We start from the raw sequence: 23,044 nt of genomic DNA, 5'->3' as shown, positions 1-23,044 counted from the left end.
GCTTCCTAAAATCATGAAAATTTATGACAATTTAGCTAAAAGGGTAAACTAAAACCGTGTCAAATTTGGTGATTTTTAAGAGCCTCTAAGTATTTTAATAATTGTTGAAAGATGACATTGCTGTTGTTTTATGGTTTTTCTGGTTTAATAAGAAATGAATAGAACACGGATATGACTTAAACAGAGCACAAAGTCAATGCACAAGCCTAAGAGGTTATCCCAGCACACAACAAATGACACTTCTCTAAACCTCAAGCACTTAGCAAAGAGGGGCTTCTCAAGCACACAACCAAGAGAAATATGGAGAAACAAAGTTTCACTCTTAATCTTAAACTCAAATCTGATTATTTCAGGAATAGGTGCTTGGTTTATATAGGGACCAATGCTTTGATCTTAACCATACAATATAACAATCTAAGGGTTGCAATTGGCTTACAAAATAGTCCAAATAAAACAACTACATATCTTACACAAATTGACTGAGGACAATAAAGCATAAAGCAAGTCTTCTTTGTTTGCTAATTTCAGGCTTAATTAAGAAGAGTTGGACTGATTTGTAGTGACCTGAGGACAGAAAGGAGATGTTGCTTATCTTGTTTCATGGCTTAAGTCATCTCCTGGCAGTAGGACTCAGTGAGGAGGGGATAAGAGAAAAGTAGAGGAAAAGCTGTCACTTTCAAGGACCATTTAATGTTCTCAACATCTTTAGGTTGTATTCTTTTGCTCAAAAGGCTTCCTCTTCCTGCCTTACGATGCTCATACCGTTAGGATAACTTAAGGATCATATTAAACCTTTGGACGTGCCATCTAAGACATAAAATTCGACTTGACAACCCTTGTTGCACACAAGCAGAAAACAGACAATTGAATAACAATTCAGGAACCAGCCCTTCCTTACAGGGACCATAACTTCCTGCCTAGGATGAAATAAAATGCATCACATATGCCACAAGAAAGTTAAAGGAGTTAGCTTTCATGTCAAAAAATAATCACCTGAAAATATGGCTTGGAAATTGAGATATTGAATTTTGAGTAAGATTGGGTTAGGATGCAGGTTCAGTAGCTTTTCCTCTACAGCAGCATGAGCTTATAAAAAAATCATATCCCCTTGCTCCGATGGCCTAAAAATACCCATGATAGCTCAAATGAAAGCTAACTTCCTTGGCTTTCACCTCCAAAAAGAATCAACAAAAACTAATGAGTAAATCTTGAGTTATTCAATTTTGAAAACTGACAGGTCATTTCAGAAAACAGCATTGCATTCTTGCGTGACAGTCTTTAAAACCTGATTGTGAAAAATCTACATATTAAATCTTGTTGATTCCAACTCCATTGAAAATTAGACTTCTTCAAGATTTTATACATATAAAGAACATAAATTTTAAGCAAGTAAAACTCCATATATGATCATCTGAAATTAGACCTGACATTCTGAAACTGTTAGGAGCATTTCAACTGTAGTTTTGATTCAACTTTGGCAATCTTGATGTGAATCCTACTTCCCTTTGTTGAGTGCGTTTCTTTGGATTGTCATGGCTCGTTACTCCTGTTACAAGTCCTACCTAGAGGATCAATCCAGTTTTCTTACCTTATAAAAAAAAAAAGAATTTAGTTCCCATCTATTATTCACATCACTCACACTCCTCTATATCTACACCGTCACATTTCATCTCCATCAAGGCATCAAAACTCCATTTTCTTCAGGTTTATGCCCCTTTCCTTTCTCCATTTTGTATATTTTTTTTAACTTTTTTAGTCTGGTTCTTATTTCTCCTTCCTTTCATGCGAATGTTCCATTGTAAGATCCAATTGCAGTTGTGTGTTTTTTAATTCAAGTTATGCATGCATACAATTTTAATCTCTTGTTGCCATAAAAATGAGAATTTTGGTTGTTTAAGTGAGGTAATTATACTTTAAAATTGATTAATCTCTGTAAATTGACTCGTTTATGATTTAAAGTTCATTTATGAATATAATGTAGGATCTGGGTTGTTTTCTGTAAATGGATATCCCACCTGCCCTTCCACTTGCATTTTGTGAGAGTTACTATCCATCTTCAGCTTGTGACGGGTAGTGATCGTCTTCAATAAGACGGACTGGTTGCATGGGCGGATCTGGGGGAGGGAAAGTGAGGGCAAGTGCCCTCACATGACCCAAAAATGTCACCTATATATATTAGTTAGTTCCCCATATATGCAATGTAATATTAGTAGTGTAGTGGTAAGTGTAGGGAACTTATAACCTCCAACCTAGGTTCAATTCCCATTGACTACTTTATTTTGCGCCTTTTTCATTGCTTATTTTTATCTATGTAAGATATACTTTGATTTCCAGTATTCTATAGAAATATATGTATACTTTTGCGATATTTAATCATGTATGTATGTCAATAAAAGAGTACAAATACGTAATTAAACGCAAAATAATATTAGAACTACGGCAAAAAAAAATTGTGTCACCCCAAACCTAAATTCCTGCATCCGTCCCTGACTGGTTGTATAAAGACTTGATGGTCAAGATCTTGCAAATGCAGATGGACATAAATGTGTACTGCATTGTGTGTAGCGCTATACACAAGACGTACCTCTAGATTATTTTTTTTTTTTTTTTTGGTGTACGAAGGACCGGCATTTTTAAAGTCCCCGGTGGACCGATAACCGCATGATTTGCGCAGCCTAGGGTTCGAACACGGGACCTCTCAACTCCTGCCCATTGGCAAGCTTTGAAGGTTAAACCCGATGCCACTAGACTCGCATCACTTGGTTAATTTAAAAAGACAGGCACAGCCCGCCGCAGGCGATTGCCGGAGCCAGATTATTAGAAAACAAACATCTCTAGTCATTATCTAATGGTGTTTTTGCTTAGCTATTATTATCAATTGTTACCTAAGGTAATCATTACAAGCGCAACAGAATAATATAAAAAAAAGGTTATGCGCTATATGAAAGCTCAGCGCGCCCGGAGGAACAATTAGTAAATATAAATTATTACAAGCGCAACAGAATAGAAACAACTAGTAAATATAAATTATTATATGTCTATAGGTTCAAGCGCAACAGAATAAATAGATTTATATTACCCATAACTCCATTCAACCGAAACACGGATAGCAAAGCTATTTGCCTGGATGTCGAAAAATGAATCATTTTGCCAAGGTTTGAACGATACTATTTTATCAATAGAGCCTCTCACAATCCCAAATTTCAGCTGCATTTGAATGTACAATAAGGACCTCAATGGCACAGGAAACACGGATCGAGACAGCTCGACCTCAGTGTTATCTCCATTTGGCATAAAACAATTGTCTTCTGATCTCTGAAATAAAACAGACCGGTAATACTCTCTATCGTCATCCGTCTTATACTCGTAGGCGCTATAGAAAGCTACAATTTTCCCATAGAGACCATCAGGCCTACCACCCTGGGAGAGCAACTGAACTTTTACCACAGCATTGACGGCGTAAGGCATAGCCATGTAATTCACCGCAGCAAAGCCATCCTCATGCGCACCTTTAACAATTGTAGATAACCATCTATCCTGCCATGCCATGTGACCCATCTTGAGGCCATCGCTGGAACTCGCAGTGCCTTTAATATATATCCGTTGCTTCACATCCATTAGGTCAATTAAGATACAAAAGCATTCCTGATACATAACGCGCGAGGGGCCATTTAGAAGTATCGTATTACAACCGGACGGCAAGCTGTAAGGATCCTTCTCTGTGGCCTCAAACACGGTACAATAAAGATCGGAATCAAAAACTTGGATTGTTCCATACAGATTTAATTCCTCACAATGCTTACGACCAATGAAAACAGAGAAGATCTCCAACAATGGTTGTGGAAATACGAGCATTTCATTTGGCTGAAAAGGAAGGGAAATTGTCAGTAAATCTCAATTTGTAAAGCAACCTTTCGTTCTACAATGTATTCAACACCATATAATGCATCATCATTTTAAACTAACACAAAAATAGGCTCAAACCAAAAACAAACTTACCAGTTTTGCAAAATAATCTTCCTCCACCAGGCTACTGTCATAGGATGATTCATCTAACATAAATGGTTGATTCCACCTTGCCCGTAAAAACATTTTATAATTCCGACAGCTTTGCCCTAAAATTTCCATTCTCCTTTCGCAATAGTCGGTCTCCAAGACGGTTTGTCCAACGAAAATTGGTTCATCTGTATCGGGATCTCTTAAATTGAGTTGTATTACAAGAGATGAATATGCTGGTACTGCAACAAACTTCCTCCAGAGCTTAATTGGTGATCCAAATTCCACAACTTGAGATTCACTTGGTTGCGTTTCAAAAATTTTATTACAGACCATCTGACTGGCAGACTTGCGACTGCAGTAACCGTTGCTATGGTAGGCTAAAATACTCCCACAAACATCAATATCTACTTCATCGGAATCAGAGGCGTCGTCAGAGGCGCAGTCAGAGGCGTTGTCAGAGGCGTCGTCTGAGCCGACGTCAGAGCCGTAGTCACCATCAGGGTATAGCTCGAAGTCCAAGGAAGCAGCAACTCCAAACCTTAAAGCAGTGTAGTCAACACAAGCACTGCCAACACCTTCTAGTTCAATAGTCAGCATGAAATCCTTTTCAAACTCAGCAGTTGTAGCATTTTCTAAGCAGGCGCGACCTACGACGATGGCAGCATCAGTTGCTTTGTCCCTGATATCAAAGATTATACTAGGTTCTTCCATTGAGAAGACATAGATAGGGCCAATCAGTGTCAACTTACGGTGAAGAAAAGAGATGACGTCCAGATGTTCATCTCCAACATCTTTGTTGTAGAGGAAAAATGGTTTATTAGTTTTCAAATCCTCGACTCTTATAGTACCATAGACTTGACATTTCTCTTCATGGTTGTCTGCAAAGGACTTCTTGAAGATGCGGATGGAGTAAACCTCAATCATGGGTTCAGCCAAAGCAAATGTTGTATGAAACTCCTCCCAATCCAAAAAATTCGAATAACTAGAACTACAGAAAGATTCTTCTGTGGAACAAGTACTAGGAAGTGAGACAGCTCCTTCTGTAGACATGTCGGATTTACAAGGAGAATCAGTGCTAGAAGTTGATACAGATTCTTAGACAGCTTCTTCTGTGGATATGTCGGATTTACAAGGAGAATCAGTGCTAGGAAAGCGGACTACGAGGTGAGACAGCTCCTTCTGTGGACATGCCTGGTTTATAAGGGAAATAAGTGCTGATTTGTCCATTGTTGGAGCTTGCTATCATAGATGATGCCATATCGCAGACCAGCCTGCTTGAAATGTGCAAGGCGAAAAGGAATCAGATAAAGAATTTTTTTTTCAATGGCAACAAAAATGTAAAACTCGAAACAACAATAACTGGATTATAGAAATTCTTATCTATTCACTTGATTAAACCATAATGTCACAAGGTATTACGAATCACTATTCGCTAATAAAATAGACACCCGCCTTCGATAATATAGTACAGAGTATAATATTAAAAAATAGATAAATTGTGATCCGTTATAATCCGGTAGGAACTAGAATAGAAATTTTTTGACCCGATGTGAATTGTTAAAGTATTCCCCGATACCCGAGTAAGGCATAACCTGAAATAATCCTATCAAACTCCATCCGACACACAAATATACATGGCTCTAATCAGTGAACAATCAGTCCGACAATGCGATGACCCGAACTTGAAACAACTCGACTCGAATCTGACTCGACCAACCCGATTGCCACCTTTAGGGTGTGTTTGGATTGAGGGATTTGGAGGAAAAGGGAGGGGAGGGAATTGGAAGGATGAGAAATCCATTGTTTGGTCAGCAAAATGAAGGTAAAAGGATTTGGGGGAGAGAAAATGAATCCCTCCATTTCCCTTCTACAAGGCAAATTATTTCCCCACCAACATAGGCAAGATTTGGAGGGAAAATCACCTCCTCCATTCTCCCTCCCTTTCCCTTCCTTTCCCTTCCTTTCCCTTCCCTCCTTCCTCCTTCCTCCTTCCTCCTTCCTCCTTCCTCCTTCCTCCTTCCTCCCTTTCCCTCCTTTTTTTCCTATCCAAACACACCCTTAGAAGCATATCCTGAAATAATCCTATCAAACTCCATCCGACACACAAATAATGGCTCTAATCAATCCGACAATACGATAACCCGAACTAAAACAACTCGACTCGAATCTGACTCGACCAACCCGATTGCCACTTTTAGACTGTTATCAACCCTCGTAACAATTTTAATTCCTCTTAGCCTCGTGTATACAAGGAACAACCTCTTACAATTTTAATTCCTCCAACGAGAATCAAACATCAAACAAAAATTAAACAACTACAAATACAAATGACAGAGACGATATTACCTTCATAGAAATACGAAACTGAGAAACTATGGTTGATTGAAAAAACTAAACGAAAATCAAACATCAACCGAAAATTAAACAACTACAACTACGAATGAGAGAGACGATATTACCTTGATTGAGAAACTAGGGTTGATTGAGAGACGAATCTGCAGGATTGTTTGGAAATTAGGGTTATTTCAGAATTTGGGTCTTTTTGTTGGTAGGGTACACGGTTGTTTGGAAATTAATTAGAGCTAGATTAAGTTTGTAGATCCCAAAAATCAACTCAGAAAGAAACTTGTGTAGATCCGTGCGGATATATGGTATTTTAGATTGTCATATAGTCCCTTTTATTTGGAATAATTTTTTTTCTATTGGAGGGTGGCACGGTAGTTAAGAGTCTTTGAATTAAATAAGAAGTATTGTGATAGAAGCTAAAGTATTGTGATAGGATAACATAATTGGAGAAAGACAAGAATTTAGGGGTTTTATTTTGGGGTAATTTTGGGGTGAGATGGTTAAAATAAAAAGTATTGTTGTAGAGTAAGTTTAGAGGTGATCCTGGGCCGGGTTTGGGCCGGGCCTAATCATTAAATTAAGTCCAAGCATGCGGGTTGGGCCGGGTCGGGCCACACATGCGGGCCTATTTTGTTGGCCCAAACCCGACCCATGCGGGCTAAAAGTGGGCTTCGGGCTAATTCGGGCCGATTTGGGCTTATAACCTTTACTCTTCAAATAAATTTAAAAATCCTCAATATGTAATACTTTGTGCATTTGTTAGCAAAAGTTTTGTATAAAACTATATAATTTTTCCTAGTATTGTCAATATAAGGAGTAGAAACTTAAAGTAGCTTTCATGTACCTTTTGTTTATGGTGACTCATACAACCAAGTGCACAATTTTTAGCTATGTCATAACGCGTATTTCAGCACCTTGCTCACTTTACGTTGTTATATTGTTCTACTTAGTACTTAGTAGAGTATATGTTGTTCTTAGGCTCAAAATCAATTACTTATCATACTAATAATGATATCACATAAATATTGGTAAGCAAATTAATAAGGCTTGTAACACTAATACAGGTAAAAAAAATTAGTACGGCTCATGAACTACATAGCAATTGATTTGTTATTTTTTTTACTAACACTAATTTACATCCTTAAATCATACATGAAATCGAAAGTTTTGTATATATTTGGGCCGGGCCGGGCCAAAATTCGGGCTTTAACATCGGCTCAAATCCGGCCCAATTAAATGAATCGGGCCATGGGCTTCGTGCCATGGGCTTTTGGGCCTAAAATCGAGGCCCAAGCCCGTGAAAAAATCGGGCTGGGCCGGGTCGGGCTAGCGGGCCTGGGCCATTTGATCAGCTCTAAGTAAGTTGATTAAAATAAAATAAAGTATGATATTTTGGGGTGAGGTGATTAAAATAAGCACAATCCTCCTCATACTAAAAGAATAAGAGATTTTCAAAATTTTTCCGCCTAAATGAATTTGGCTGTAATTGGCCTTTCATTATATCGTATCTGTTTATCATATCATATCTTTAATTAGGCTTTCATTATATTATATCTACAACTGGATTATACTAAACTTCCCATTTTTCACCGATTAATACAAAATATTAATAATAATAAATTTTACAATTAAATTTCAAATTGAGTTAAATATCATTTGTATAATTGTTATTTTCTTTAACATTCGTATCTAAAAAACCATACTAGTACTTTACTAAAAAGGAAAGGGGGGAATATTGTGAATAGATGAATAAAGAAAGAGGTAGAGTTATATAGAACTTAATAATTAGAGCTAATAATAATATACTTCCTCTCATCCAATTCAAAGTAAATGAACTTTGAATTTCATTTTTAATTATCTACAATTGTTAATGTGTAATACTAAGAATTAAAATAGAGGGAATTTTACATTTTTACTCGGAATAAAATTGACCATGTAACTGAAACCATTTTCTTTTTTTGATAAGTTTATGATAAAAAACAAAATAAGATTGCTAGTTTAATTACAAAACCTTATGTTTATTTTTACGCATTTAAAGACTCTGATAAAGCATATAACTATTTGTGTAATTTAGTTACAATATATAGCGTAACAAGTTTAAAGAATAAAAAAGTAAAAAGTACACACTGATTTTAATAATATGAGTAAAATCCGCATACATTTTAAATATAATATTTACGACATTTAAGATACATATTGTTAGAAAAAGTGGATCGATATATTACCGTAAATAATATTATAACAAAATACAGTAATATAAATGACATAAATAAAAGAACAATAATAAAATAGAGTAGAGTAGAAAGATGTAGCCTGAGTCGAATCGCGCTAGACATTTTCCTAAGAGAAATAATGCTTCCACTACACTGATACCAAATAGTGTGTTCATCTCCCAAGATACGACAACCCGTTGAACTCCTTCGGTAGCAACAAGAGGAGCCCCCGAACCAACGATCACCCACCCACTGCTCATTAATAGTTTATAATAAAAGTAACTTTCACAAATTAAGTTTATAATAAAAGTAACTTTCACAAATTATAAAAATGGGGATGGATAAAAGTAAGTTTTGAAACTACATGATGAGTAGTATTTTGGTAGCTTTTACCCCGCATTTATAACTTATTCCGACTCGATTTTGTGTGCCTTAATCGTTAAATAGCTCATTTATTTACTAATTTATAATAATTGTTCCCGTAATTATACTTAATATTTAGTCGGGTTTTCATATAGTATTAGTATTATCAACTATTATTTTATCACTATATTAATCTATTATTATATTAATTTAATGTGTATGTAACACCCTCATACTCCAAGTGCCTTACCAGGACCACTCAGGTATAAGGATGCCACCATCTCGGTTACCCGAGGCATGATAATCATAAGACAATGAAGAAACATACTTAATTAAATAAGTTTAAGTGATTACATTACAAAACCAACTGAAGCAGAATACAACTGTTCTCAAACTACAAACCAACTGAAAGGAACTGTCCTAACAAACACAGCGGAAGACTAAAGACTCTAACATGTGATGACTCCATCCCCAGCTAGATCCCACGCGTATCCATGATATACCTGCCAAGCAACCGCTCACCACCCCGAATGGATCACCACGCTTTTAAAACATTTAAACGGGGTCAATACTAATCACACAACTCAATATACATCAACAATAAGATAAACAGATAAATTGAATCACACACACACACACACAAAGACCAACCAATTCCCATCATCTCAATACCGATCGTCCACCGACCACCGCCGCTGGGGGACCGCAGCCGTTCCCACCTAAGCCCCGCTCATCATACCGAGCGATAACCCTGTCCCATTAATGTGCACATCCCCTTCCGTGGCGGGTTCCACGAAGGGCGAAACTAGGGCGTGAAGTCACTCCCGCAAGTGACCCCACTCACCGAGAACGCATCTCGAGAACCATCAACAAATCACAACCACAAACACAAAGACAATCATTATATCAAACAACCAAATACAACACATCACCAATATCCCATTATGGGACTAATACCGAGTAGAAATCCTACCCGGAAAGCAACACAATCATCGACGATCTAGCACTGCCTCAAAACCTCTCCTTTACAAATCCTTCTCCTATCACATAATCACATAATCACATAATCACAATCTAACCTTAACAAATCATAAAAACCCCCAATCCCAAAATTAGGGTTTAACCAAATCAAAGGAAAGACAATAAAAAAGGGTACGTAGATCTTACCCTCGACGCAAGGAATCCAACGATATAAACAACGACAAGAACTGACCGTCTGAACTCCGGGAATTGCTAAGAATGCGATTAGGAAGATGAACTTGTTGCTTTCTCTCTTAAACAGGGTTTTAGGTTTTGTAAAAGTGATTTAAAACAATGACGACGATACTTAAATACCTTAATTGCATAATTAACAAAACCCGAGAAAATTCCCCGTGAAACCGGCTACTCGATCGAGTACCCAAGGATACTCGATCGAGTACCCCCCTACTCGATCGAGTACCCCCTACTCGATCGAGTACCCAACAGTCGAAAACTATTTTATTTCGCAACTTACCCTTACTCGACAGAGTAAGGCCTACTCGATAGAGTACCCCAAGACTTATAAATACGGAGTATTACAGTCTTCCCTCCTTAAAAGGAACTTCGTCCCCGAAGTTCAACCCATACATAAAACAACCATACTGACTCGACCAAGACACAACAACTTAGCTAAGGACTCAAGAACTCGACCGAACATAGAACATGACCTCTTAACCCCCATTCTACCAACTACGTTTACTTCCACAACATGACTCACTATATCGTATCTACCACATATATATCTCTCACGACACCAACTCCATACATAATCAACTACCATCCTCTAATGCTGCTAGCTCCATAATATCATCAACTATCAAACCCAATACTAAGACACTCATAGACATCAGACGGAATGTTACATTCTATCACCCTAAAAAGGAACTTCGTCCTCGAAGTTTACTCAGACTCATAACATCATCCTCCAACTGTCAACACTATATAAAATATTCTCATACTCCGAAGCATCACCCTACTACAAGCACGGTCATGACCTTTAATAAATCACCCACAACACGAATCGATCTTTTATTCTACATCAAGACTCAACTTCCGAATATATTACCATATGTACAACCATCAAAATCTGTTTTATCGCATCCTACTCCTCTTAAGACAAATGTTACGTCCTCGTAACTCACTAATACCAAACCTTATCAATATCTCATTACCCTCTTTACCACCACATGTCAAAGATAACCGTTTATAAGCCAAACACTCACTATTCTTATATCCAAGGCTCCCGTACATAAACATTTCTCATTCCTCAACTCATTCGGCATAGCATCTAACCTATACCATAAACTCGTAGCAAGAACACCATACTAACTCTCCATTATTACTACAAAACAACATACCTCTCTATGTAAAGCACCTATCTCCCAAACGCATAACTCACGATTCACACTCGTTACGTACACTCACACTAGATCCTCCAGTTCTTTCTTTCATTACCGCAAAACTCATACACAACTTAACATAACACTAATTCCCCCAACACCCTACACTCATTGCCTCAACAAAAGATTATGAACTACCTGCCGCTTTCAGATCATTACAACACATGTTCCACGAATCATTTGCCATTACCATGTCCACTAAAGCCTTATCTAGAACAAGATCAAAATTACTGTAACAACTTCTCACAACCGTGTCCCATCAACAGAATATCACTACACTATGACAACAACGAAAACATATACAAATCTATGTATATCATACTCTACCCTCATTCCCAACTTAACCAGGTAAAGAAAACATCAATAAACAAGACAATTGTCTATCTGCACAAACTGAAACTCGCAGGGAACAACATCAAACAAAACAACAATCTATGTATAACTGCTATGTACTTTCGAAACTCGAATCATAATCATCCCGCCTACTCCACCACAACCGGTGACGGCATCACAACACCTCCACCAACAGCCACACCGTAGTGCGAAAATACCCGTATCACAACACTATGTACCGTGCCCGGATCACCACCCGAGGCACCACAACCACACCGATAGACATCACAACTGCATACAATTCCCATAAACACTGACTCAGCATAACTTCTCAGACAAGAAAAACTTACTCAAATCACTTTATTAAGTCACCACGCAACATATTATATGGATACACAGATAAGCATCTCATGAACATCATCTCTACCATTTCACGGAATACACATGTGTTATTAATACACATAAAATTATAACTAGCCATGTCAATTGATCAAATTATTACCTTTTTGGATATCATTCAATTAAATTACCGTGTCCAACATATATATTACAGAACATTCATAAAACAACTTTATAATTATCACACCATACCACTTCTTGTGAGGTCAGAACCTCACACAAACATTTACACATATCAAAGACCCGTAATCACAACCAACTAGTCAATCCTGACCACGTAAGTTACCACTCGATAAAGGTTACCCGTCATCCGAGTTTAACTCATATGCCCCTCATAACATATTCCCCATTCGCTCAACCATCACTTCCCCGCCAAATATAACCATACCTTTACTATTCAACTATTAGCATCCGCCTCATCTAACCACATCTTATACCCTCTCACAATCATACACAACAATCGGTCCCTACCAAATCACCTCTTTAGAATTGCTACCTTTCTAATATACCAACACTCTTAACCACTAGTGATAACACCACAATGCCACCACCGCTCGTATATCAAACCTCTTACACTCATATCAAAATAACATGGTTTTTCTCCTATTTTTGGTTAACATTCCAAATAACGAACAAAGAAAACCCATCCACAAAATTACCTCAACATTATTCCCAATACTATCTTATTTGTATTGTCATCCAACTCTCCACCAAATATCTCGTATCGTGCCAATACTCCACCAACTTCCTACTCCCTTAATTCCTCGAAACTCACTATCAATCATGTTGTCCTGAAGCTCCTATATAGCCTTCAGCTAACATCCTCGTGATACTATCACACATTTCGATGATTCCTTACCTTTATATCACATAACTCCTGAACATTTCCCTCGACCTTACTTTTATCCTTCTTTTCTCTTTACACTCAATAATACCAATTTAATAGCTCAACTCCTTATTACTTCTATCTAACCCTTTAGTGCACCAATTACCTTCTCATCGCTCCAAAACTCAAATCCCATTATTTTATATCGATATCATCTTCCTCTTTCTTACCACAAATATTCTCTTATTATGTCATCAATCACCCTTGCCACTAATCCATCCATAGAATCAACGTTCTTGTTCAACAATTGCATCTCCCTTCTTACATCTCTAGAAATCAAAATTCCTTTCATACCGCTAATTGCCCAAGGAAAACCCACAATAGTTTCATCTCTTAAAAAGCCAAATCTCCACCCCGCGACATGACTCCACAAAGTTCACTATATACCACTCTTCTCAACCCCTTTAAAACGAACTTTCATTATGTATATTCTTAACCCACACGGCTCTTAACTACCTCCCTCCATAATTCTTTACACATCTCAAGTTGTCACTATCCATATCCTTACTCTCAATCCTTTCGTTCTCACGTTCCTTAGACTCACATCATCCATTGCCCACATTCACTTACTTTTACGTTACTCAACACACACTCATATTACTCATCTCATTTCATCTCGTCTCAGAAAACATGCTCTATGTCTCAATTAAGCCATAACAATCTTCCTTTTCTTTTTCCACTATCTATTACAACCACGTATAACTCATGTCCTCCCACCGAACTCATACTCACCACAGGTGTCACTCACTACACCACAAGATTGGGTAACTTACGCGTCAAGACCAACATACAGGTAAAACAATGCATAAAGAAGCAAAATAATAACTTTGAATTAAACATAATATGCAACGAAGTCAAAAGATAAGCATATGACCCAAAACAAGGGTCACTAGATCGAGTACAGGCCACTCGATCGAGTAAGGGACTTACTCGATCGAGTAGGTCAAGATCAGAAGCACGTAAAACAAATCACCAGGGCTACTCGATCGAGTAACTAACGTACTCGATCGAGTGCCCCCTTACTCGATCGAGTACCGAGGATACTCGATCGAGTACCCCAATTCTCAAGACTGTCCAGTTTTAAAAATGTCATAACTCACTCATTTCTTGGTCGATTTGGGCGTGTGACCTATCGTTAGAATCGTAAAAGGACAAGCTATCACCTCCAATTGGAATCACATCAAAATCATTTATGCATCTCAAGTTATAACAGTTTAAAGACAACTTTGCGGTAATCAGACGACATAACTATTTGATTTTTACTTCCAAACAGCTTAAACAACAACCAAGCAAACAAAACCAGTCCAAACTCATAAAACCAGTATTCATAATCATATGTTACTATTTTCAAAAGTCAAACAACAACATTCATCATGCACATAACTTATCTAACTTGCCAATTATGACTTACCCACATGTTTTAATTTTATAACTTTTCGTAACACAAAACATACTCATACCTTACAAATCCTATTTCCATGTTACTAATGCAACAATATTACAAACCCACTTCGTCACCTAAACATATTCAAAATCACAAAATTCATATTCTCATGCAATTGACACCCCATCTTTTCCAATCAGTTCATCTATTTCATCCACATTCTTCATCTATAAGTGCATACGATACCACAAATGAGACAATTATATGAACTTATTATCTAACTTTACGCAAACGGGATTATGAAAAAAAATCATGTCACATCCTCTAACCACAAGTTACTAGTATGTACACATTATAAATCATTCATCCTGCACATCATTATTCATCACAAATAAACTATTTCCTTTTTCCACCACATCATTCGTCATTCTCACATACTTTTCCAACTATTCCAATCAACATGGTAAACCAAGTATCATCCAACATGCTTTCAACCAACAACATACAAAATCACCCTTATTCATGCCACACATCACCATATTGGTACACAATTCACAAGATAAACACATAGCGATCCCGACTCATATCCCATGGTGACCGGTTCAAAATTGTAGGGCGAGTTCGCGACTTTAGGACGTCTCCCAAGCCTTTGCATTAGCTCCTACAACCTTTACCCCGGGTTCATTTTAATTGACTCCCTAGATTCATTAGATTCATTGGTTACAGGTTTCAGGATCGTCTCTCTGATACCATTTGTAACACCCCCCATACTCCAAGTGCCTTACCAGGACCACTCAGGTATAAGGATGCCACCATCTCGGTTACCCGAGGCATGATAATCATAAGACAATGAAGAAACATACTTAATTAAATAAGTTTAAGTGATTACATTACAAAACCAATCAAGCGAATACAACCGTTTCAAACTACAAACCAACCGAAAGGAACTGTCCTAACAAACACAAATGAAGACTAAAGACTCTAACATGTGATGACTCCATCCCCTAGATCCCACGCGTATCCATGATATACCCTGCTAAAACGCTCACCACCCCCCGAATGGATCACCACAGTTTTAAAACATTTAAACGGGGTCGCAGACTAATCACACAACTCAATATACATCAACAATAAGATAAACAGACAATTAATCACACACACACACACACACCACCAACCAATTCCCATCATCTCAATACCGACCGTCCACCGACTGCCCGCCACAGCTGGGGGGACCGCAGCTGCTCCCACCTAAGCCCCGCTCATCATACCGAGCGATAACCCCGTCCCATTAATGTGCACATCCCCTTCCGTGGCGGGTTCCACGAAGGGCGAAACTAGGGCGTGAAGTCACTCCCGCAAGTGACCCCACTCACCGAGAACGCATCTCGAGAACCATCAACAAAGAATCACAACCACAAACACAAAGACAATCATTATATCAAACAACCAAATACAACACATCACCAATATCCCATTATGGGACTAATACTTTTGAGTAGGAAATCCTACCCGGAAAGCAACACAATCATCGACGATCTAGCAAAAATTGCTCCAAAACCTCTCCTTTACAAATCCTTCTCCTATCACATAATCACATAATCACATAATCACAATCTAACCTTAACAAATCATAAAAACCCCCAATCCCAAAATTAGGGTTTAACCAAATCAAAGGAAAGACAATAAAAAGGGTACGTAGATCTTACCCTCGACGCAAGGAATCCAACGATATAAACAACGACAAGAACTGACCGTCTGAACTCCGGGAATTGCTAAGAATGCGATTAGGAAGATGAACTTGTTGCTTTCTCTCTTAAACAGGGTTTTAGGTTTTGTAAAAGTGATTTAAAACAATGACGACGATACTTAAATACCTTAATCGCATAATTAACAAAACCCGAGAAAATTCCCCGTGAAACCGGCTACTCGATCGAGTACCCAAGGATACTCGATCGAGTACCCCCCTACTCGATCGAGTACCCCAGCTACTCGATCGAGTACCCAACAGGTCAGAAACTATTTTATTTCGCAACTTACCCTTACTCGACAGAGTAAGGCCTACTCGATAGAGTACCCCAAGACTTATAAATACGGAGTATTACAGTGTAGGTGAAACGGGAAAGCAAGGAGGAATAATGAGACGAAATAAAGTATGGCATGAAACATGAATAAAGTCAATATTTGACTTTGTCAAAGTCAATGATCACACACATATTCCATCACCATCCTCCTCCCCTCACCATCTTCATTCCCCATCACCATTGACGACCACAGTTCAACCCGAAAACCCGTCATCAACAACAGTTCCTTCTCACTCAATTCATTCTCATACTTTATTACCATTCACCATCATCTTCAAACCGTAACACCTTCCCCTGCTTCAATTCACACATCCACGCCTTCATTCACCATCACCATTCATACTAGCTTCAATCACGAATCACGAAAAACCAACTCGTGCAGCTCATCTCCATCCTCCATTAATCCACCATCAACAACCGTCCCCTGAATTTCAAACAACCCAGCAACCATCTCCTCTGCCTCACATTACCACGATACCAACCACCATTCATTCACCATCACCAACCCATTAACCACCTTCCATCATAATCTCCATTATCATTCACCAACCCGACATCAAACTCGACTTCAACCAACACCATCCTCTACCTACACCACCACGACAAACAAAACCACCACCATTTACCCCGACATCACCATCGCCAAGCACCATTATCAACAGCGGCAAGCTCGCATTCACCATCATCAACAACTCCATCACCGACAACCTGCATCAACAATTCATTCGCGCATCTCTGGACTCGGGATCGAAACTGAGCTTTTATGAGCTTTTGTTGCCTATGCCGGTTGCCCGGCAGCCGACACACTGGCACACAGCACCATTTCCATTTCTCGCATCAATTGTGTCTCTATGCCGGTTGCCCGGCAGCCGCCTCACCGGCTCCCGCACCCAATCCAAATTTCGTTTCTTTAATTTTGAAGTACTCGCGCGGGGTGACCATGCCGATCACGGTTGACCGGAGTACATCCTTGCTGCGATATTGCGTTTTCCCCTTTTTGTTTGTGTCGATGTCTTTGTTTGTTTGGAGGCTTTGTGTCGATTAGTTTTTATAATTAGGAATATTATTATTAAAATTAAAATTAAAATATTATTATTATTATTATTATTATTATTATTATTATTATTATTATTATTATTATTATTATTATTATTATTATTATTATTATTATTATTATTATTATTATTATTATTATTATTATTATTATTATTATTATTATTATTATTATTATATAAAGAACACTACCTAAGACCACATACACCCTACCATATAGAACTTAGACTTAGAAATTAGACTAGCTTAGATTATTCTCTCTCAATATTGTAGAACCCTAATATTTCCTTTCTCATTTTCATTCAATAAAATTTGTAATCTTTCCTTAATTTTAGTTTAATTGCTCTCTAGTTTATCCAAGTTCATCTCTTTTCATTAGTTTACAATTAGTAATTTGGGTTGTATTTGGAAGACAAGAAGAAATTCATCTTCCATTATTATCCAAGCTTGTTCTTTTCCTCTTAGTTGGTATAATTCTCATCTCTTATTTACATCTTATTTTCATTTGTTTACATTTCTTATGTTGTTTAATCATCATTCATCCAAAGTATTAGTCTTTATCATGTTTGCAATGTTTACTTGTTTATTGTTGGAAGTTGTTGGTAATTTCTCATCCATGAAAATGTGTGAGTAGTCTCATCTAAGGTCATTGGGGATCTTGGGTGATTAAAAGGGTGAATTTGGGTTGTTAACCTTTTTAATTGGGTAATTAATTGGTCTCACTCTTATGCATATGAAGTGCTCGATGAAATGTTTGAACGAAAGTTTGAGTCTTTTATTAGCATGTTTAACTTATCTTGGTGCATTATGCTATTGGATGGTTTTAGAAGTGTTTAATGAGTTGCTTAAATGAAAGTTGGAGCCTTTCTTAGACATATTTGATCCATCTTGGTGCCTATGCTATTAGATAGTCTTTTTCCATGTTTGTGATGAGTTTATCTCAACTAAGTGTAGCTTGTTTGTAAACCCTTACTCCCATGCCTATGAAATGTTTGATGGATTGCTTAAATGAGAGTTTGAGTCTTTCATTATCATGTTTAGTCTATCCTAGGTTGAAAGACAATGGAAGGCCTATATGGCATGGTCGAGACGAATTTTTCATACTAAGTAAATGTTTGTTAGTTAGCTCTAATTGACTAAGAAATTAGGTTCAATCACAGGCCTTTATCATTACCCATTTCTTGTTAACAACCCTCTCTTCCCCGACTTACCCAAGTGAACCCAAGGACCTTAGCTTTCATTCATTTGATTAGAAGTAATTTCATTTAGTTTAATTTTATATCTTATTTGCACGTTAGGTTATAATCAAACCTTCTTCATTTATTTGACTAAACTAAAGACTTAAACCGACCAAGTATCTAACCCCCGCCATCTTTGTGTTCGACCCCGATTAAATACTACTTTTTAATTGGGTTTATAAATTATTTTTGGCACCGGAAGTGACGGCAAAAACCGGTCATCACTACACCAAGTCTCTAATATCAAGAAGTTTAGTTTAGACTGCATAGGCATTTGTGATAATTCATATTGGAATCAATGGGTTAGTAACCCGTTACAAAAGGGTGTTCAAGAGCTTCATATCCAGCTAGATGGTGAGATTGATTGTCTGCACGATAGCCTCTTCATGTGTGGAACACTAGTGAGCCTGAAATGTCTAAGTATTGAGTACAATAGAATTCAAAGGGGGCTGCGAAACGTCGTCGACGTTTTATAACGAGTCATCGATGTTTTTTTTTAAAAAAAGACATTCCATACCCTTACCCTCCCTCTCTCTACTCTATTCTCTTCCAACCCCTCCCAAACAAACAACAAAGGCCTTCTCGAGATATCTATCAATATAATTAAAAGGCTAAACTAAAGTAGTTTGTAAAGCCACGTGTCATTAGCAAATAAGCCTAATTCTTATGTGTTCGAAGTTGCCTGAAATTTCTAAATTTATTTTTCATTATTTTTCCCCTAAAAAAGGATCAACACCAACCATAATTACGCCTTCTGCCCTTCCCTTTCCCACCCGCAATTTCCAAACTGCCGCCTTTCAATTCCTCTTATTGACCCATGAACTTTATTGCGTTCATGTAACATTTAATCATAGTATTGATTGATATCTTAAGTTTTTTTTTGTAAGGAATTGATATCTTCAGTTTTATTAAACCGCGAAAGTGGTAATTAGGCCCCTTAACTCTAATCAATTGTGAAATTAGGCCCCATAACTTTTATTTGGAGCAATCAAGCCCCTTAAGTTTCATCAAAAGTGAAATTCAACCCCATTTTTTAAATTTACACAAGAATTTTAATTAAAAACAATTTATATTGGTATTAAATAATTTATTAAATAACTAAAAATTACTAATTGCAACTTTACGAATTTTTACATAATTTATTAATCATTGAAGAATACTTTTACATACATATTTAGTAAATTATTTATAATTTATATAACATTCATACATATATAATAAATTGTCTATATATTATAAAATTCAAAATAAAATAATTCTCAATATTTAATATAAATATAAAAGTTCTAAAATTATAAAAAATATATTTTATATTTGATAAATTGTATTAAAAGTGATATTAATATAAGAATTTGGTGAAAATTATGAAAATGGAGTTGAATTTCACTTTTGGTGAAACTTAAGGGGTTTGATTGCTCCAAATAAAACTTATGGGGCCTAATTTCACAATTGAACAGAGTTAAGGGGCCTAATTACCACTTTCGCGTTTATTAAACTATTCAACTATTCAATGATGACTATTTAAGTACACAACTGAACTCAAGAGATGTAGCATTACACATGAAGTGTAATAGAGATTGAAACTACATTTGGTTAATTGTATGTATTTCAGTTTATTCAATTTGTAGACATTAGTATTTCAATAGTTTATTTTGTTTCCATCCAATGCTTCTTTTTTAATTTGTTCATTTGTTGCTTTATTAAAACTCATTGTGCAGTCTTCTAGGCGAAGTCAAAGGTGAAGCAATTGCAACCGGAGTTCCAGATGTTCCGGTAATTTTGTTTTTGTACCTTGTGGTACGTAATTGAAGCAAGTAATTTGTAGGCAGAGATTAAGGTTCTTAGCACTGCAAATATGATTAATTTGCTTCAACTATGATACATTAAGCAACTCAATTAGTAATCCTTTGTTCTGTAGATGTCGCTTCTTGTGTTTTTGCGGTAGTTAAGAGCATGCCATTATTTGAGAGCCGAGCATTTCGTAGCTACTAATTGCGATTCTTAATGTTACCTGTTTCCATCCTTCTTTTCAATTTGGTATAGCATATGATGACAGTTACGATAGTTTGAGCACTTTATCAATTGTGTTTTGAAGCGTGGATGGTATTTAAAAGTAATGGCATACAATAATATAGAAAGGCTACTTGAGCATTTGTTTAAAAGACACGTGGCATTATATTCCTCTTATTTTTATGTCATTTGGCAGTGGTTTTACCTATACTATATTACTACTAGTTTAGATCCCGCGCAATGAATGCGCGGTATTTGTAGAGTTACTAATATAAATCCCGTGCAATATATGCACGTATTTATAGAGTTTTACTTTTTATTGTATTATTTATAGAATTTAAATTGACAAAACACTTATTTTTCATGTTTCACCTTATTGTATTTTGATTAGAGAAATAAATAACAATTTAAATCGTAAGAAGTAATAAAAATGGGTGTTTTTTTTTGAATTTTTTTTTGTTTTTTTACCGATAAATTAATGATGTGAATTTACAAATATTTACTAATGACATATTTTTTAGCTGCAAATTTTTATTATAAAAAGTCAATGAAATTTAACAAATATTTACTAATACCATATTTTTTAGCCCAACTTCAAATTTAACAAATATTTACTAATACCATATTTTTTAGCCCAACTTCTTATCATAAAAAGTCAATAAATTTTTATCAATAAGTTCTTTTAAAATTAAAAAAAGAATTTCCTTATCCTAAAAAGATCGGAGATAAATTTGTGTAGAATGTGAAATATTAAATGTTATAAATATTTAAATACGAAAGATTATATCCATTTATAACTTAGCACGTCCACACCTATACTATATGCTAAAAATACCAAGCACTATTCTAGAAAATATGTTTTAGGCGGGAAAAGTTGGAGTTTCTCCTATTCATTTAGTAAATAGGGGATTGGATGGATATTGGTTTAGTAAACTTTTTTTTTTTTTTGACGGAGGGGCTAAGATCATCGCATAGCTGAAGTCGCTAGACGATGAGCAGTCCGATTTAAGATTCTTGGACAGTGACTTATGGAACAACAATGACAGGAAGCAAGTACATGAAAAATAGAACGTAAAAGTGTCTTGAGCTCTTGTTGCACCTCCGTGCAGTCAGCTAGATGAAGAACAAGACGTAGACAGTCAGTTTGAGCGTCAATGTGCCAGAAGCCTCGATTAGTTGCATCCCTGAGAGCATGAAAAAAAGTCGTAGCTTTAGCTTGTAAAGCAGAGCCTGCCCAAAAACGAAATTGCCCAGTATGAAAGACGACTCCATGCGAATCCTGAAAAAGCCACCCAACAGATGCCCTAAAATCCGTATGCCAAAAAGCATCACACATAAGACGAATATTATTAAACATAGACAATTGCTAATGATAAAGAAAGGCAGATGGTTCTTAATTGAGTCCATCACAGTAGAACCCCCGAAATTAGAATTGGCAGAGGAGGAAAGACGACGCTTAGCAACTGAGGAATTGTTGATAGCATCCGTTGTTAGGAGCTTGATTTGTGAAGATAACCCCATAACTGAATCAGGATGAAAAAGCAAACCGTAAGCACCATATTCTCCATAAAGTGCTTATGAAGAGAATGCAGGAATCTAAGGAATCGTCCCTATGAAGAAAAGTGATCCAATTAAGTACCCATGATTGAATATAAATATTGCTGCCATTAGAACTGCGAATGCCTAATGGGGAACCCGCCCAGATGTGTGATGTAATCGAGCAGTCACGAAATAGATGTTCTAAAGATTCCAAGTGATTATCAAAAGAGGCAGCTAGTTTGCACTGATAACTCTATGGAAGATTTCTTTTACTAGCTTCAGTACCAATAGGAAGAGAGTTGGACAAAAGTTTCCAAAGGAAAGTTTTCCATTTTCCCTGAATAGGTAGAGTCCATAACCGTTTTTTGCAAAACGCTATTGAAAAAGCAGCCATTCGATTGCAATCCGTATCTGTAGCCTTGGTAGCCCAAAGATGGGAGAAGGCCATCGCATATCCACTTTTAACCGAGTACTGACCGTTTTTATTTAAGGTCCAATGAAGACTATCATCAAAGTCTTCAGCAGCAAGAGGAAGTGCAAGAATGTAAGGGGCCATAATATTACCACAAATAGAAAAAACGGCATCAACATCCCAATCACCAATAGCAGTTTTCAATTGACACACATTAAGGGATGGCTTCTCATTGATTTTATGATCAGAAAGGCCAAGAAGTTGACCCAAAGACAATCCATAAATCCATTTATCCTTCCAAATATCAAGAAGGGATGGAAAACCAACTTGCCAAGCCAAATTTTCTCGTAACAATTGAATACCCC

The 23,044-nt window shown here is 36.8% G+C and overlaps 1 protein-coding gene across 3 annotated transcripts in view; it reads right to left on the bottom strand.

The window, feature by feature from the left end:
- Positions 1-2,817: 2,817 nt before the first annotated feature.
- LOC141640401 (uncharacterized) overlaps positions 2,818-23,044 on the bottom strand; it is a 160,961-nt gene continuing 140,734 nt past the window's right edge. Inside the window, exons 1-3 of one of the 3 annotated variants that reach the window (XM_074449203.1) lie at positions 6,459-6,694; positions 4,000-5,270; positions 2,818-3,864 (exon numbers count right to left, since the gene is read on the bottom strand). In XM_074449203.1, the coding sequence (XP_074305304.1) occupies positions 3,076-3,864; positions 4,000-5,049 (1,839 nt within the window). In that variant the 5' untranslated portion in view covers positions 5,050-5,270; positions 6,459-6,694 and the 3' untranslated portion in view covers positions 2,818-3,075. Of the gene's footprint in view, positions 3,865-3,999; positions 5,271-6,345; positions 6,436-6,458; positions 6,695-23,044 lie in introns of those variants that run through there. The other 2 variants (XM_074449204.1, XM_074449205.1) reach the window with 2 other exon arrangements.

This window comes from Silene latifolia, unplaced genomic scaffold, assembly GCF_048544455.1.
Source record: "Silene latifolia isolate original U9 population unplaced genomic scaffold, ASM4854445v1 scaffold_79, whole genome shotgun sequence".
NCBI classification, from domain to species: Eukaryota; Viridiplantae; Streptophyta; class Magnoliopsida; order Caryophyllales; family Caryophyllaceae; genus Silene; species Silene latifolia.
The sequence above is the reverse complement of the archived record's forward strand: the minus strand, read 5'-3'. Positions and strand labels throughout refer to the sequence as shown.